This window comes from Balaenoptera borealis (genome assembly GCF_965194805.1).
Source record: "Balaenoptera borealis genome assembly, chromosome: 5".
In the NCBI taxonomy this organism is placed as follows: domain Eukaryota; kingdom Metazoa; phylum Chordata; class Mammalia; order Artiodactyla; family Balaenopteridae; genus Balaenoptera; species Balaenoptera borealis.
This window is the reverse complement of record NC_138862.1, coordinates 67,264,222-67,279,614: the sequence shown is the minus strand read 5'-3', so window position 1 is coordinate 67,279,614 and position 15,393 is coordinate 67,264,222. Positions and strand designations below refer to the sequence as shown.

Below are 15,393 nucleotides of genomic sequence, written 5' to 3'. Positions count from 1 at the left end.
AAAGGATTATACACCACTGAAGAATATTCTTCCTAAAACCATGTTACAAGCAACCCAGGATATATTTTACACCAAGGTTTTACGTTGGAAGAATTTACATACATAAAGACTTTTATCCTCTTTCAGAATCCTTATAATTTTTTTTCTGGAGATTTGTGGGAAACAAGTTTTAAAAATGAAATTCCATTGACAACATACTTAGAAATAGGGATTTAATGAAATTTTATTGTGAATCCTTTTATTTGCAAAAAATCCTTTAGTAAAGTGATAAGCACTTGACTATTTTATCTTTTATATATGTGAGTTTTCATAATCATCTTTGTCTAAAGTATGCATAAAAATAGTAAGAATGAAGCAACTGGGAAGGAGATAATTGGAAACTGAAAGACTGACAGTTTTAGAAATTGTTTATTAATATGTTTATTAATAACAATCATGCCTAACTGACCTCCAGATTAGAATTAAAACTAAGAGTTTTCTTTGCTACTTCCAATAAATATGGAAGTGGGCTGAGAATCTTCTTTCTGTTTTTTTTTATTATTCCTTTTCAACATTCTAGGAAAGAAATTATGATATGTGGAAATTACATGAATAAATGTCAGAATGCATATTTTTCTAGAGAAAAGCATTCTCATTCTTTAGTCTTCATTTGACATTTGTCACAGTACATGCTATACAAAATGATAGGTAATTATAAGATTATAAGCTTTGCAATGATATATACCTGATTTAAATTCAGTTTTGCTATAGTTGTATGACCTTAGACAAATTTGAATTTTTCATAGACTTAATTTATTTGTAAAGTGGGAACAATATTACTGATCTATCTCAGATAATTTGTACAAATTATATAGCATAATGTCTGACATGTAGTAGGAGGTCAATAAATGGAACTAGAATGTTGATTCTTCCTTTGACATCAATTACATTGGCAAAATACTAATTCATAACAATTTTGTTAATATTAAACTAATAATACTGTATATGTTAGTGCTTTGCATTTAAAAATACAATAACATAATTGTCCAATTTAATCAAATTCATCTAAGATGATATGTAATCAGATTTTAAATGTAACAAACTATTTGACTAAGAGTTATTTAATTTAGATACAATGAGATGAGGTATGTGAATATGCTCCATAAACTTTGGGTATTATGTTCTGTGATCTAGGTTAAAATCTTAATTCTACAATTTATTAACAATATAACCTCAGTTTCTGCTCTGAAAAAAAAGATTGGGAACAGTGATAACTATCTTAAAGAGTTGCTAAGAAAGTCAAATAAAATAATGTGTGTGAAACAGCTTTGTACACTAAAAAATAATGCAAAGACTAATTATTGTATTTTTCTTATTTCAACCATGACATTAGTAGGATTTAATGCTATGACCTTAAGTCAGAATAAAGGAGATGAAAATAAAGGTAATTCAATCAAATTTCAAAAAAGAAAAAAACTATCTTGGAACAAGCAGATAAAAGTTCTGAAAGAAAAATTTATTAAAGCCTATTTAATTTATTTCAGAGCTAGAATTATGAATAAGCTCTTAACCACCACAAAAAATAAAAGTGAATAAAATCTTCTATAACTTTCTTAAATGGCGAGAACTCTATTCTTTTATGTATCGGACTTTGTTGTTGCTGTTGTTAAATAGCATTAACAACATTAAATCGCATTAATTCTAAATGATATTAATATACAAAATGGGAAAAATAGTTCCAGAAAAAGTGATGTTCATTTACATGGTTACAGTCACAAGGGTCCATATGCATGACTAGTTAATGTTTAAAACCATTCTCATGATCAAAAAAAAAAACAAAACCCAAAACATTATATACCTTGGTGTGTAATGATTTATGAAACATAATTTTGTAAAATGATTGTTAACAAACAAAATGTTGAATGCTGCCAACAGAACTGTATGGTGATTTTTAAGAAAGGCTTTTTGTAAAGCCATTAAACCCTGCCATCTAGGAAACTTGTTATTCATGGACTGGTTGGTTAAAATGTTCAGCCAAATGAATGTAAGAAAACTTAAAATTGTTGGCTTTTGCCTACCGTACCAAGATCAGCCTTAAGATCTGTTGGCAGACTTAACTTTCTTGATCCTTTAACTGAAACAACAGAAAAAGGAAAAAGGCAGTTGTTAATTATATAAAATTAAAGAGGAGTGTGAGGGAACAGTATGTTTTGCAGTATAATTATTGAAATCCTAATGAACGTTACATTTAGTGAGCATTATGGAAGCAGAAATACTGTTCAGTGTTAGTTTGTTGTCATTCAGGAATAAATAATATGCAAACAGAAACATGAGAAAAGCAATTGTTATTACAGTAAATAATTAAGTGCATCTTTGCATAGTTTTTTTCACATGTAGCATGAGAAGTGATTTCTTATTTTGGAAAGAACCAAAAATCAATTCCAGATAAATCTGATAGATAAAGAAATACTGCAACAAATGTATAAGTTCAGATCATAAATAACAATGGTAAGGGGGAAAACTGATTAACTCTGTAAACATTTTTTGAAATAGAAAGAAAATTCTATTATAGATGTGTATGATATAGTGAAGGAAACTTTACCATACCTATGGCAGATGAAATGACTTATATATTGAATACTACAATGTTAAATTCAGTAGATAAAAAAATCTTAAATAAAAAATATTTGAAAATAAATTTAATTATATTATTATAAATCAAGCTGTCATAAAATGTTTGAATAAACCAAGAAAACTCCTACAATTTATTGAAAATTTGCCTCATTATCTGTTAATAAAAATTTTACATTGGGCATCTCATAAAATATTTAACTGGAATGTTATAATAGAAAGAAATTGCATTAGGGGAAATCATGTTAGAAATATTTTCTGTCAATTAATACTTTATTAAGACTCAAATTGATACTATCAATTTATACCTTCTAATGAGTGATTTTCTTTACAATTAGGAAAGTTATTTTAAAATAAAGATGCAGTATGATATAGTAGAAAGAATACTTAATTTAAAATCAGAAAACATGAGTCACAAATTTCTGAATTGTTACCACCTAATTATAAAACTTTGAAAAAGTTTTATAAAAATCCCTTCATCAATTTGCAGCTTAATCTTCCCATCTGTCAAATAACATCTTTGATACTATCTCTAATACTTCAGCTGGAATTACTGGAATACATTTTATAAAACCTAAATATAATAGAAACCTAAATATACTTTTTGTGTGTCATGAAATATTACTCATCTTTTGATTTTTTTCCAACCATTTAAAAATTAAAAACCCATTCTTAATTCACAAGTCATACCAAAATAGGTTGCAAACTGGATTTGGCCTGTGGGCTGTAGCTTGCTGACTACAATACGCCAAGCTAAACTACTTATTAAAGGAAATCTAAGCATTATCATTCTAATAAAAATAATAGCAACAGGCAGTTGTCTCTATAAAAAAGACATTAAATAATTCTATTAAGGAGAAATCAAATCAAATTTGAGCAATTTGGGTTTAGAATCAGCAGTACAACAAAAAGATTATATTTATATAAAAATATGGCAAACTAAATAAATATATGTAATAATTATGCCAGAACAGGTTGCAAATAAAGTATATTTTGTAAATTGATTCACAATTCAGACAGACTGAGGAAGTGGGATGTTACTATTTTAAATCTTTCACTTAATTTTTAAAATAGGAACTAATTCTTTATAATGTAAGGATTTGTTTCAGAATTTATCTTTTTAATTGTTTCTATTTTGTTTTTAAATAGGGTATTTCAACATATCTATATAGTATAAATTCAAAAATGGATTACAAAGATGCTTTCAGAAAGAGGTCAAACAGTTCCTTTCTATTAGTCTAGTATCTAATTTACTCTGGCTCTCAAATCTGCTCCACTTTTTGGGATACCCCCTCCACTTCACCACCAACCTTCTTGGCTTCCTGTAGACTGCTTCCTACCTAAAAATTGGGGGCCCGTCACAAACCCCATCCTCAAATGTATAACTGGGGGAGGAAAAGGGAGCAATTAGATGGTGGGATTGATTGGCAAACTTCTTTAATAACAATGTTAATAACAGGTGTCTGTTATTTATGCACAGAAAAATCTTCACTTGTCCAGCTACTAGTAAACTCCTACTCATCCTTTAAGACAGCTGAAAAACCACCACCTCCTTGAAGGCAGCCTCAGACTTAAGGCTTCATTTGGTGCCATTATCTTAACTTTCATAGCACCTTGTACACATCTTTTATAACACATTTTATTATACTTGATTTTTTTTTACTCTGTCTACTATCGACTAAAATCCTGAAACTTTGAGTTCTCTAGGGATGGGGATTGTATTCCCAATACCTAATTAATTATTGGCATAGAATAGATGTACAATAAGTGTTTGCTGAATGAAAGTTTAAAAAAAACAGTAAAGTCGGAAGGTAGGGGTGAAGGGTTATTCTGAAGAGGGCTAAACAGACAGAAAGCATGTTTCAAGTGGTAGAAGAATATGTTACACGTTAACATTTGAGGAATTTGGGTTGGAAGATGAGTAAGGCAAGAGGGAATAAGAGGCAAGTAGTCCTGGAAATAAACTGAATGAAAACAGTACATATTAACCTTTGCAATGTGCCCTTGGGAATGCAGCTCTCTGAATTTCTTCATTTTTACTGTTACCTAGCAAAAGCATACATACCACTATCATTTCATATTGTTAGCCAAAGAGGAGAAAATGGGAAATAGAAACTTCACATTACTCATTGTCTTAGCACACTGCACGAAGAGAGGTGGAGAATCCTGGCTCAAAGGAATCTTTAAGGTCACATAGTCCAATATCCTACTCAATGCAAGTATTCTCTTACAACATTCTTGACATCATACCTGTTTGTGATAGAAACCTTCAAAGTATAAAAAAATCCAATTTTGGGTTGCTATAATTGCTACAAAATTTCCTTCCATTTGAGCTCAAACTACTTTCCTTTACCATTTACTAGTTTGTTCCAGTTCTAACCTCTGGCACAATAAAAAAAAAAAAAGTAACTCATTTTTGCTCTCACATGCCAGTTCTTAAAGCATTATGGGCCATCTCTAGGTACCCTCATTTGGTCAGCAGGAGTCTGTATTTTAATAAGTGTTGCAGGCAATATTAATAAAAGAGGTTGGCAGATAGATCACATTTTGAGAAGTAATGTTTTACTGTTTTATAAACTTTAACCAACCTATGGGACTTTCACTCAAGACCCTTCCACAAAAAAGTACGTCCTGCGATGCATCTCAGATTTTCCATTAAAGAGACGCCATGTTGTCCTTAGTTGTTAAATTTGATATAGATATTATGTTGCTGAGCATTTTAAGGTGATTATGATTTTATATATATATATATACATATACATATGTTAACAGGTACTTTTTTGGTTCCTTTTGAGCAATTTTTTTTCATATCTGTCTTTGATCTTCCATTTTCTAATGAGGAAGAGAAGTTGATAGTTACAAGGATAGTAATGCTCCTATTAGAAGAGAATAGATATGTTTTTTCCCTTCTGTAAAGCTCCACAAAGACTTCTGCTTTTCTCCAAGGTAAGTTTCCTAGGGTCTGGCGAAATGAAGCCCAGTGATCAAAACCACAGCTGAAGTCAAACCATAACTCAAACATTTGCCAGCTGAGTGACCCTGGTCTGGTAGTTACTTAAATCTCAGGATGATTGTTTCTCTTCCTTTGTAGAATGGGTTTGATAATTAGTCCCTACTTCAAAGGGATCTTGTCAGTATTAAAGAAATATGTGTAAAGTACTTAACATGGTGTGGTAAATAATATTAGGTATTATATTCATTATTAAACTTAGTTGGCAAGAAAGCTTGTCATTCTGTGGTATTCTGTATCAAAAATGACTTACCTGGACAACATGTCCTTTTTGCAATCTAGTGTCTAGTATTGAATACAGCACGTTTGATAATGCCTCCAGTTGCATATGGTACCATTATTTCTTTCCTCTGCACAATCCCTCAACACCTTGAAAAGCTGCCTGTCTTGGCTCACAGACAGTAATACAGAAAACAGTACCATACTGTAATCCAGCTGCGGGGCAGGGAATATTGCTGCAGCAAATATTAGAACAGTTTGATTTCTTATTATCCTAGTCCTGTTAGATTCTGGGAAAATTGTCAGGAAATTCTTGGTACTTTAACATGTTGTGGCTTACATTTTTGAAAATAAAAACAAAATTAAAAACAAAGGAAAGAAAATGAATAACTGTACATTTAAAAAGGTGAATTTTATTCTAATGTAAATTACATGCCACTAAATCTGAGTTTTAAAAAATTTGAAGGAAAGCATCCCCATAGATAGTGTTATTCACTTACCTAACCACATCTATCACCTTATGAATCACCTAGAAATTGTTAGGGAGTATGTCATAAGAGACCAAAGATGATGCAAATGAGTAAAAGGATTAGCTGATGGCAAAATACATATTAATATTTATAAATTCAGGTCTAAAGATTTGGTGATGGCCAAGCCCTACAATAGCACCAGATTATAAACCTTTGCAAAACTATTCATCTCTACTCCTAGATTATCTGCCTCCCAAATTCAGGTTCATTTACAGTAATGAGGCATGGTAGTCTGATGGTTTACCATAGCTTATGCCAGAATGAGGTCATATGCTCAGCCCTGAATATAAACAGAAGTTCAGGTATTACAACAGGGTTTTGCCTAGGAGGCTTCAGTATATCTTGACTGTATCATTGCCTGTATATTCATATGCCTTTTTCCTAAGTCCTGATTCAATTTAAAGTAAATAAATAGTGCAGCCTGGCTTATCAGAGGAATGTTGTATTGGCTTCAAATAAGTTTTTATTCAGATCCTTGGTTCCACATTTGAATCAAAATTTTAGGAACAGAGATGAACCCTGAATCAGTCTGAATATGGCTGCTACTTTAATGGGAAATAACATAAAAAGCTAGGTTAGAAGTTTCTAACTCAAATCTTTGATAAGCTGTTTGTTGATTAAAAACAACTGGATTGACTTTTTGATTTCCCATGAAGGATCTACTTTAAGGCTAAGCTACAACTATTAATTGGAAATTTAGAATGGTCAAGGAGAAGAAGTTCAGTCTCTTTAGGCCATGGGAGTTCATCATTGCTTTTATAATATAACCACTATTGTATATTATTGAGAATCTATGTTCTGGGCACTAGCACACAGTTAAGATTAAGAAACTTAGCTAAAGTCATAATGGTAGAAAGAGGTAGGGTAAGGTCAAATTTCTAAGACTCCAAAGCTATGCCCTTTGCACTAAGCAATACAATCTTCCTGACATAGAAGATACCACCTGTGTATCCTAGACATCTTCTATAAAATAAATAAACCTAACACTAAATTAAAATAAAAAGTTGTTTAGATTAAAATGTTTGTAAAGTTTACCTACCTATTGATTCATTACTATATTCCAACCAGTCAGTTAATTAATTTCATTTGTCTCTATCTTCCCTATGCTAGAAACGAAGATAGGACAAAAACACCTGGTGTGTGTGTGTGTATATATGTATGTGTATATATACATATATATACATCTATGTGTGTATATATATATGTGTATATAAATATATATACATATATACATCTATGTGTGTATATATATGTGTATATAAATATACATATATATATATATTTATATATGTATATACATATATACACATATATAAATATACATATATGTGTATATACATATATAAACATACATATATATGCATATATACATATACATATATATATGTGCAAGTGTAGTTAAAAAACACACACACACAAATATTTTGGAGTTACCGTGCCATGGTGGAGTCCTGAAAGACCTACACACCTCTAATTTTGTTGCCATTTCCCACCCCCCGTTTTTTCATAAGTGGTTAAGATATAGCCAGGCAAAGAGGTATATTTATTAGAATTTGCCCCAGCATACAAAATTTTAATGTCATGACTCTAATTTTCTTGCCACCGAAAAATATGTATTACATTTCTATCTAAATGATGTTAGTGAATCAGTGACTTTTTGTTAGTGTCATATGAGCAAATGTTAACTGATTATGAAACTTTATTTCTGTTCTTGTCTATCTTGAATTATAAACTCCTAGAGAGAACTAGGTTCTTCAACACACCTTTTTGAAAGCATAAAAAAGGAGGTCAAATAATTTGTGGAGTGAGAGGAACTTGAGGTCTAAAGATTAGGTTGGTTCCAGCTAAGCCATGTACTAGCAGGATAAACGTGGGCAAGTTATAGAATTATTTTTCTTAGCCATAATTCTCCACTCATATAAAATGAGTACTATACCAACCTTACAGGACTGCTGTAGGACTAAATATGATAATACCCATGAAAAATACCTTGAGTACTTTAAAGTACTATACCAATGTTGATTACTGTTTTTAGCAAACAAGGTTTAATAAATTCAGAATGTGATAATTTGATTATATAAATTATAAAAACTAAAAATTACTTTCAAAACCAGTTTTTCCTGGAAGTTAAATCGTAAATGTGTTTCTGATGTTTCATGAAAAATATATCTAAGTTCTTTTTAATTTTTTTGTTAAAACATTGTCTCTTTATAATTTAGCAACTTCTCTCTGCTTGGATGTCATAATTGCTTGGGTTTTTTTTTTTCCAGCTCACTCTTTAAAAAAGTTTTATTTTATATTGGGGTATAGTTGATTAACAGTGATGCATCAGCCTCAGTGTACAGCAAAGTGACTCAGCCATACATGTACGTGTATTTATTCTTTTTCAAATTCCTTTCCCATCTAGGCCACCACAGAATATTGAGCAGAGCTCCCTTCACTACATAGCAGGTCCCCGTTGGCCATCTGTTCAACACATAGTAGTGCGTATATGTCAATCCCAAACTCCCAATCCATACCCTCCCATTCCTCCCCCCCTGGCAACCACAAGTCCATCCTCCAAGTCTGTGAGTCTGTTTCTGTTTTGTAAATAAGTTCATTTATATCATTTTTTTAGATTCCACATAAAAGTGGTATCATATGATAATTGTCTTTGTATGACTTACTTCACTTAGTATGATAAGCTCCAGGTCCATCCATGTTGCTGCAAAGGGCATTGTTTCATTCTTTTTAATGGCTGAGTAACATTCCATTGTATAAATGTTATCACAGCTTCTTTATCCATTTATCTGTCAATGGACATTTAGGTTGCTTCCATGTCTTGGCTATTGTAAACAGCACTGCAATGAACATTGGGGTGCATGTATCCTTTTGAACCATGGTTTTCTCCAGATATATGCCCAGGAGTGGGATTGCTGGGTCATATGGTAGCTCTATTTTTAGTTTGTAAAGGAACCTCCATACTGTCCTCCATAGTAGCTGTACCAATTTACATTCCTACCAACAGTGTAGGGGGGTTCCCTTTTCTCCACACCCTCTCCAGCATTTATTGTTTGTAGACTTTTTTTTTTTTTAAGATTTATTGATTGATTGATTGATTGATTGCTATGTTGGGTCTTCGTTTCTGTGTGATGGCTTTCTCTAGTTGTGGCAAGCGGGGGCCACTCTTCATCGCGGTGTACGGGCCTCTCACTATCGCGGCCTCTCTTGTTGCGGAGCACAGGCTCCAGATGCGCAGGCTCAGTAGTTGTGGCGCATGGGCTTAGCTGCTCCGCGGCATGCGGGATCTTCCCAGACCAGGGCTCGAACCCGTGTCCCCTGCATTAGCAGGCACACTCTCAACCACTGCGCCACCAGGGGAGCCCCTTGTAGACTTTTTAATGATGGCTGCTCTGACTGGTGTGCAGTAATATCTCATTGTAGTTTGATTTGCATTTCTCTAATAATTAGCAGTGTTGAGCATCTTTTCATGTGCCTCTTGGCCATCTGCATGTCTTCTTTGGAGAAATGTCTATTTAGGTCTTATGCCCATTTTTTTATTGGGCTGTTTGTTTTTTTGATATTGAGCTGCATGAGCTGTTTTTAGATTTTGGAGATTAATCCCTTGTCAGTTGCTTCATTTGCCAAATATTTTCTCCCATTCTGAGGGTTGTCTTTTCGTCTTGTTTATGGTTTCCTTTGCTGTGCAAAAGCTTTTGAGTTTAATTAGTTCCCATTTGCTTATTTTTGTTTTTATTTCCATTATGCTAGGAGATGGACTGAAAATATATTGCTGTGATTTATGTCAAAGAGTGTTCTTCAATTGTTTTCCTCTAAGAGTTATATAGTATCAGGCCTTATATATAGGTCTTTAATCCATTTTGAGTTTATTTTTGGTATGGTGTTAAAGAATGTTCTAATTTCATTCTTGTACATGTAGCTGTCCAGTTTTCCCAGCACAATTTATTGAAGAGACTGTCTTTTCTCCATTGTATAGTCTTGCCTCCTTTGTCATAGATTAATTGACCATAGGTGCTGGGTTTATTTCTAGGCTTTCTATCTGTTCCACTGATCTATATTTCTGTTTTTGTGCCAGTTCCATACCGTTTTGATGGCTGTAGCTTTGTAGTATAGTCTGAAGTCAGGGAGCCTGATTCTTCCAGCTCCATTTTTCTTTCTCAAGATTGCTTTGGCTATTCATGGTCTTTTGTGTCTCCATACAAATTGTGAAATTTTTAATTCTAGTTCTGTGAAAAATACCATTGGTAATTTGATAGGGATTGCATTGAATCTGTAGTATGGTCATTTTGACAGTATTGATTCTTCCAATCCAAGAACATGGTATATCTTTTCATCCTGTTTGTGTCATCTTTGATTTCTTTCATTAGCATCTTATAGTTGTCAGAGTACAGGTCTTTTGCTTCCTTAGGTAGGTTTATTCCTAGTTATTTTATTCTTTTTGATGCAATGGTAAATGGGATTGTTTCCTTAATTCCTCTTTCTGATCTTCCGTTGTTAGTGTATAGAAATGCAACAGATTTCTGTGTATTAGTTTTGTATCCTGCAACTACCGAATTCATTGATGAGATCTAGTAGTTTTCTGGTAGCATCTTTAGGATTTTCTATGTATACTATCATGTCATCTGCAAACAATGACAGTTTTACTTCTTTTCCAATTTGTATTCCTTTTATTTCTTTTTCTTCTCTGACTGCCATGGCTAGGACTTCCAAAACTATATTGAATAAAAGTGGCAACAGTGGACATCCTTGTCTTGTTCCTGATCTTAGAGGAAATGCTTTCAGCTTTTCACCACTGAGTATGATGTTATCTGTAGGTTTGTTATATATGGCCTTTATTATGTTGAGGTATGTTCCCTATGTGCCCACTTTCTGGAGAGCTTTTACCATAAATTGGTGTTGAATTTTGTCAAAAGCTTTTTCTGCATCTATTGAGATAATCATATGGTTTTTATTCTTCAATTTGTTGATGTGGTGTATCACATTGATTGATTTGCAGATATTAAAGAATCCTTGCATCCCTGGGATAAATCCCACTTGATCATGGTGTATGATCCTTTTATTGTATTGTTGGATTCGGTTTGCTAGTACTTTGTTGAGAATTTTTGCATCTATGTTCATCAGTGATATTGGCCTGTAGTTTTCTTTTTTTTTGATATCTTTGTCTGGTTTTGGTATCAGAGTGATGGTGGCCTCATAGAATGAGTTTGGTAGTGTTCCTTCCTCTGCAATTTTTTGAAAGAGTTTCAGAAGGATAGGTGTTACCTCTTCTCTAAATGTTTGATAGAATTTGCCTGTGAAGCCATCTGGTTGTGGACTTTTGTTGGGAGTTTTTAAATCACAGTTTCAATTTCAGTAATTGTGATTGGTCTGTTCATATTTTCAATTTCTTCCTGGTTCAGTCTTGGAAGGTTGTACCTTTCTAAGAATTTGTCCATTTCTTCTAGGTTGTCCATTTTATTGGCATAGAGTTGATTGCAGTAGTCTCTTATGATGCTTTGTATTTCTGTGGTGTCCATTGTAACTTCTCTTTTTTCATTCCTAATTTTATTGATTTGAGCTCTCTCCCTTTTTTTCTTGATGATTCTGGCTAAAGGTTTATCAATATTGTTTATCTTTTCAAAGAACCAGATTTTAGTTTCATTGATCTTTGCTATTGTTTTCTTTGTCTCTATTTCATTTATTTCCTCTCTGAGCTTTATGATTTCTTTCCTTCTACTTACTTTGGGTTTTGTTGTTTCTTCTTTCTCTAGTTGCTTTAGTTGTAAGGTTAACTTGTTTATTTGACATTTTCTTGTTTCCTGTGGTAAGACTGTATTTCTATAAACTTTCCTCTTAGAACTGCTTTTGCTGCATCCCATAGGTTTTGGATCATTGTGCTTTTGTTTTCATTTGTCTCTAGGTATTTTTTATTTCCTTTTTGATTTCTTCAGTAAGCCATTGGTTGTTTAGTAGCATATTGTTTATCCTCCAAGTGTTTGTGTTTTTTTACAGTTTTTTTTTTCTTGTAGTTGATGTCTAATCTCATAGTGTTGTGGTTGGAAAATATGCTTGATATGATTTCAATTTTCCTAAATTTTCCGAGGCTCACTTTGTGGCCCAGCACGTGATCTATCCTGCAGAATGTTCCATGTGCACTTGAGAAGAATGTGTATTCTCTTGCTTTTGGATGGAATGGTCTATAAATATCAATTAAGTCCATCTGGTCTAATGTGTCATTTAAGGCCTGTGTTTCCTTACTGATCTTCTGTCTGGATGATCTTTCCATTGAGGAAAGTGGGGTGTTAAAGTCCCCCATTGTTACTGTGTTATTGTCAATTTCTCCTTTTATGGCTGTTAGTGTTTGCCTTATATATTGAGGTGCTCCTATGTTGGGTGCATAAATCTTTACAATTGTATCTTCTTCTTGGATTGATTCTGTGGTCATTATGTACTGTCTCTGTCTTTTGTAACAGTCTTTATTTCAAAGTCTATTTTCTCTGATATGAGTATTGCTACTCCAGCTTTCTTTGATTTCCATTTGCATGGAATACCTTTTTCCATCCCCTCACTTTCAGGCTGTATGTGTCCCTAGATCTGAAGTGGGTCTCTTGTAGAGAGCACATATACGGGTCTTGTTTTTGTATCCATTCAGCCACTCTGTCTTTTAGTTGGGGCATTTAATCTGTTTATGTTTAAGGTAATTATTGATATACATATTCTTATTGCCACTTTGTTAATTGTTTTGGATTTGTTTTTGAAGGTCTTTTTTCTTCCTGTTTTGTTCTCTTGTGATTTGATGAATAACTTTCATGTTGTGTTTGGATTGCTTTTTCTTTTTTGTGTATCTTTGTAGATTTTTGATTTGTGGTTACCATGAGGTTTTGATGTAGCACTCTATATATAAAGAAGATTGTTTTAAGTTGATCTTTTCATTTCAAATGCATTTCCAATATCCTGCATTTGTACTCTCCTCTTCTCACAATTGCTGGTTTTGAATTCATATTTGTATGTGGATGATTTCCTACCTTTACTGTGTGTTGGCCTTTACCAGAGAGCTTTTCCCTTTGTAATTTTCTTGTTTGTAGTTGTGGCCTTTTCTTTTCCAACTAGAGAAGTTCCTTTAGCGTTTTTTGTAAATCTGGTCTGGTAGTGCTGAATTCTCTTAGCTTTTGCTTGTCTGTAAAGCTTTTGACTTCTCCATCAAATCTGAATGAGAACCTTGCTGGGTAGAGTATTCTTGGTTGTAGGTTCTTCCCTTTCATCACTTTAAATGTATCTTGCCAACCCCTTCTGGCCTGCAGAACTTCTGCTGAAAAATCAGCTAATAACCTTATGGGAGTTCCCTTGTATATTATTTGTTGATTTTTCTCTTGTTGCTTTTAATATTTTTTCTTTGTCTTTAATTTTTTCAATTTGATTACTGTGTGTCTCTGCATGTTCCTTCTTGGGTTTATCCTGCCTGGGACTCTGTGCTTCCTAGACTTGGGTGACTGTTTCTTTTCCCATGTTAGGGAAGTTTTCAGCTATTATCTCTTCAAATGTTTTCTCAGGTCCTTTCTCTCTCTCTCCTCCTTCTGGGACCCCTATAATGTGAATGTTGGTGCATTTTATATTGTCCCAGAGGACTCTTAGACTGTCTTCATTTCTTTTCATTCTTTTTTCTTTATTCTGTTCTGTAGCAGTGATTTCCACCATTCTGTCTTCCAGTTCACTTATCCATTCTTCTGCCTCACTTATTCTGCTATTGATTCCTTCCAGTGTATTTTGTATTTCACTTATCATATTGTTCATCTGTTTGTTTGTTCTTTAGTTCTTCTAGGTCTTTGTTAAACATTTCTTGTATCTTTTTGATCTGTGCCTCCATTCTTTTTCTGAGATCTTGGATCATCTTTACTATCATTACTCTGAATTGTTTTTCAGGTAGATTGCCTATCTCCACTTCATTTAGTTGTTCTTCTGGGGTTTTATCTTCTTCCTTCATCTGGGACATATTCCTCTGATGTCTCATGTTGTCTTATTTTTTGTGATTGTGGTTTCCATTCCACGGGCTGTGGCATTGTATTTCTTTTTGCTTCTGTTGTCTGCCCCCTGGTGGATGCGGCTGTCTAAGAGGCTTATGAAGGCTTCATGATGGGAGGGACTGCTTCCTGCCCACTGGTGGCTGGAGCTGAGTCTTGTTCCTCTGGAGGGCAGGGCCATGTCAGGGGATGTGTTCAACGGGAAGCTGTGTGCTCAGAAGACTTTAAGTAGCCTGTTGGCTGATGCGTGGGGCTGAGTTCCTGCCCTGTAGGTTGTTTGGCCTGAGGTGTCCCCGCACTGGAGCCTACAGGGTGTTGGGTGGGGCCAGATCTTGGAGAGGAAATGATGGCCTCCAGGAGGGATCACACCAATGAGTTCCCACCAGTTTTTGTCCTTGCAGTGAGCCACAGCTGCCCCCCCCACCTCCACAGGAGAACCCCCAATACTAGCAGGTAAGTCTGCCCCAGGCTTTTATGAGGCAACTTCTTTTTTTCCTGGTCCTGGTGCACACGAGCCCTTGTGTGTGCCTCCAAGAGTGGAGTTTTTGTTTCCCCCAGTCCTGTGGAATTCCTGCGATCAAACTCCACTGCCCTTCAAAGCCAGATTCTCTGTAGGCTCTTCCTTCCACTGCCAGAACCCCAGGCTGGGGAGCCTGATGTGGGCCACAGACTTTCACTCCTGTGGGAGAACTTCTGTGGTATAATTGTTTTCCAGTTTGTGGATTGACCACCTGGTGGGTATGGGATTTATCACGATTGTGCCCCTCCTACTGTCTCACTGTGGCTTCTTTGTCTTTGGATGTAGGGGATCTTTTTTGGTATTTTCCACCATTTTTTGTTGTTCACTGTTCAGCAGTTATTATTTTGGTGTTTTTGTAAGAAGAGGTGTGCTCACATCCTTCTACTCCACCATCTTGTCTCCACTGACCGGATGTCATATAATTCCAATTGTGATTATTTTTTGTAATTCCCATATTTTTGTTCTCAATTTATTAATGAAAATCAGGGGGAAAGCTTAGGCTTTACA

At 34.2% G+C, this 15,393-nt stretch overlaps 1 protein-coding gene across 13 annotated transcripts in view; it reads right to left on the bottom strand.

Annotated features, from left to right (window-relative positions):
* The window catches only part of STXBP5L (syntaxin binding protein 5L), a 382,290-nt gene that overhangs the window by 66,059 nt on the left and 300,838 nt on the right, over positions 1-15,393 (bottom strand). For 7 of the 13 annotated variants that reach the window (XM_082394859.1, XM_082394855.1, XM_082394862.1 and 4 more), the window contains one exon: positions 2,063-2,113. The exons of the other annotated variants lie outside the window; for them this stretch is intronic. In XM_082394859.1, the coding sequence (XP_082250985.1) occupies positions 2,063-2,113 (51 nt within the window). The remainder of the gene's footprint in view (positions 1-2,062; positions 2,114-15,393) is intronic. 13 annotated transcript variants of the gene reach the window in all.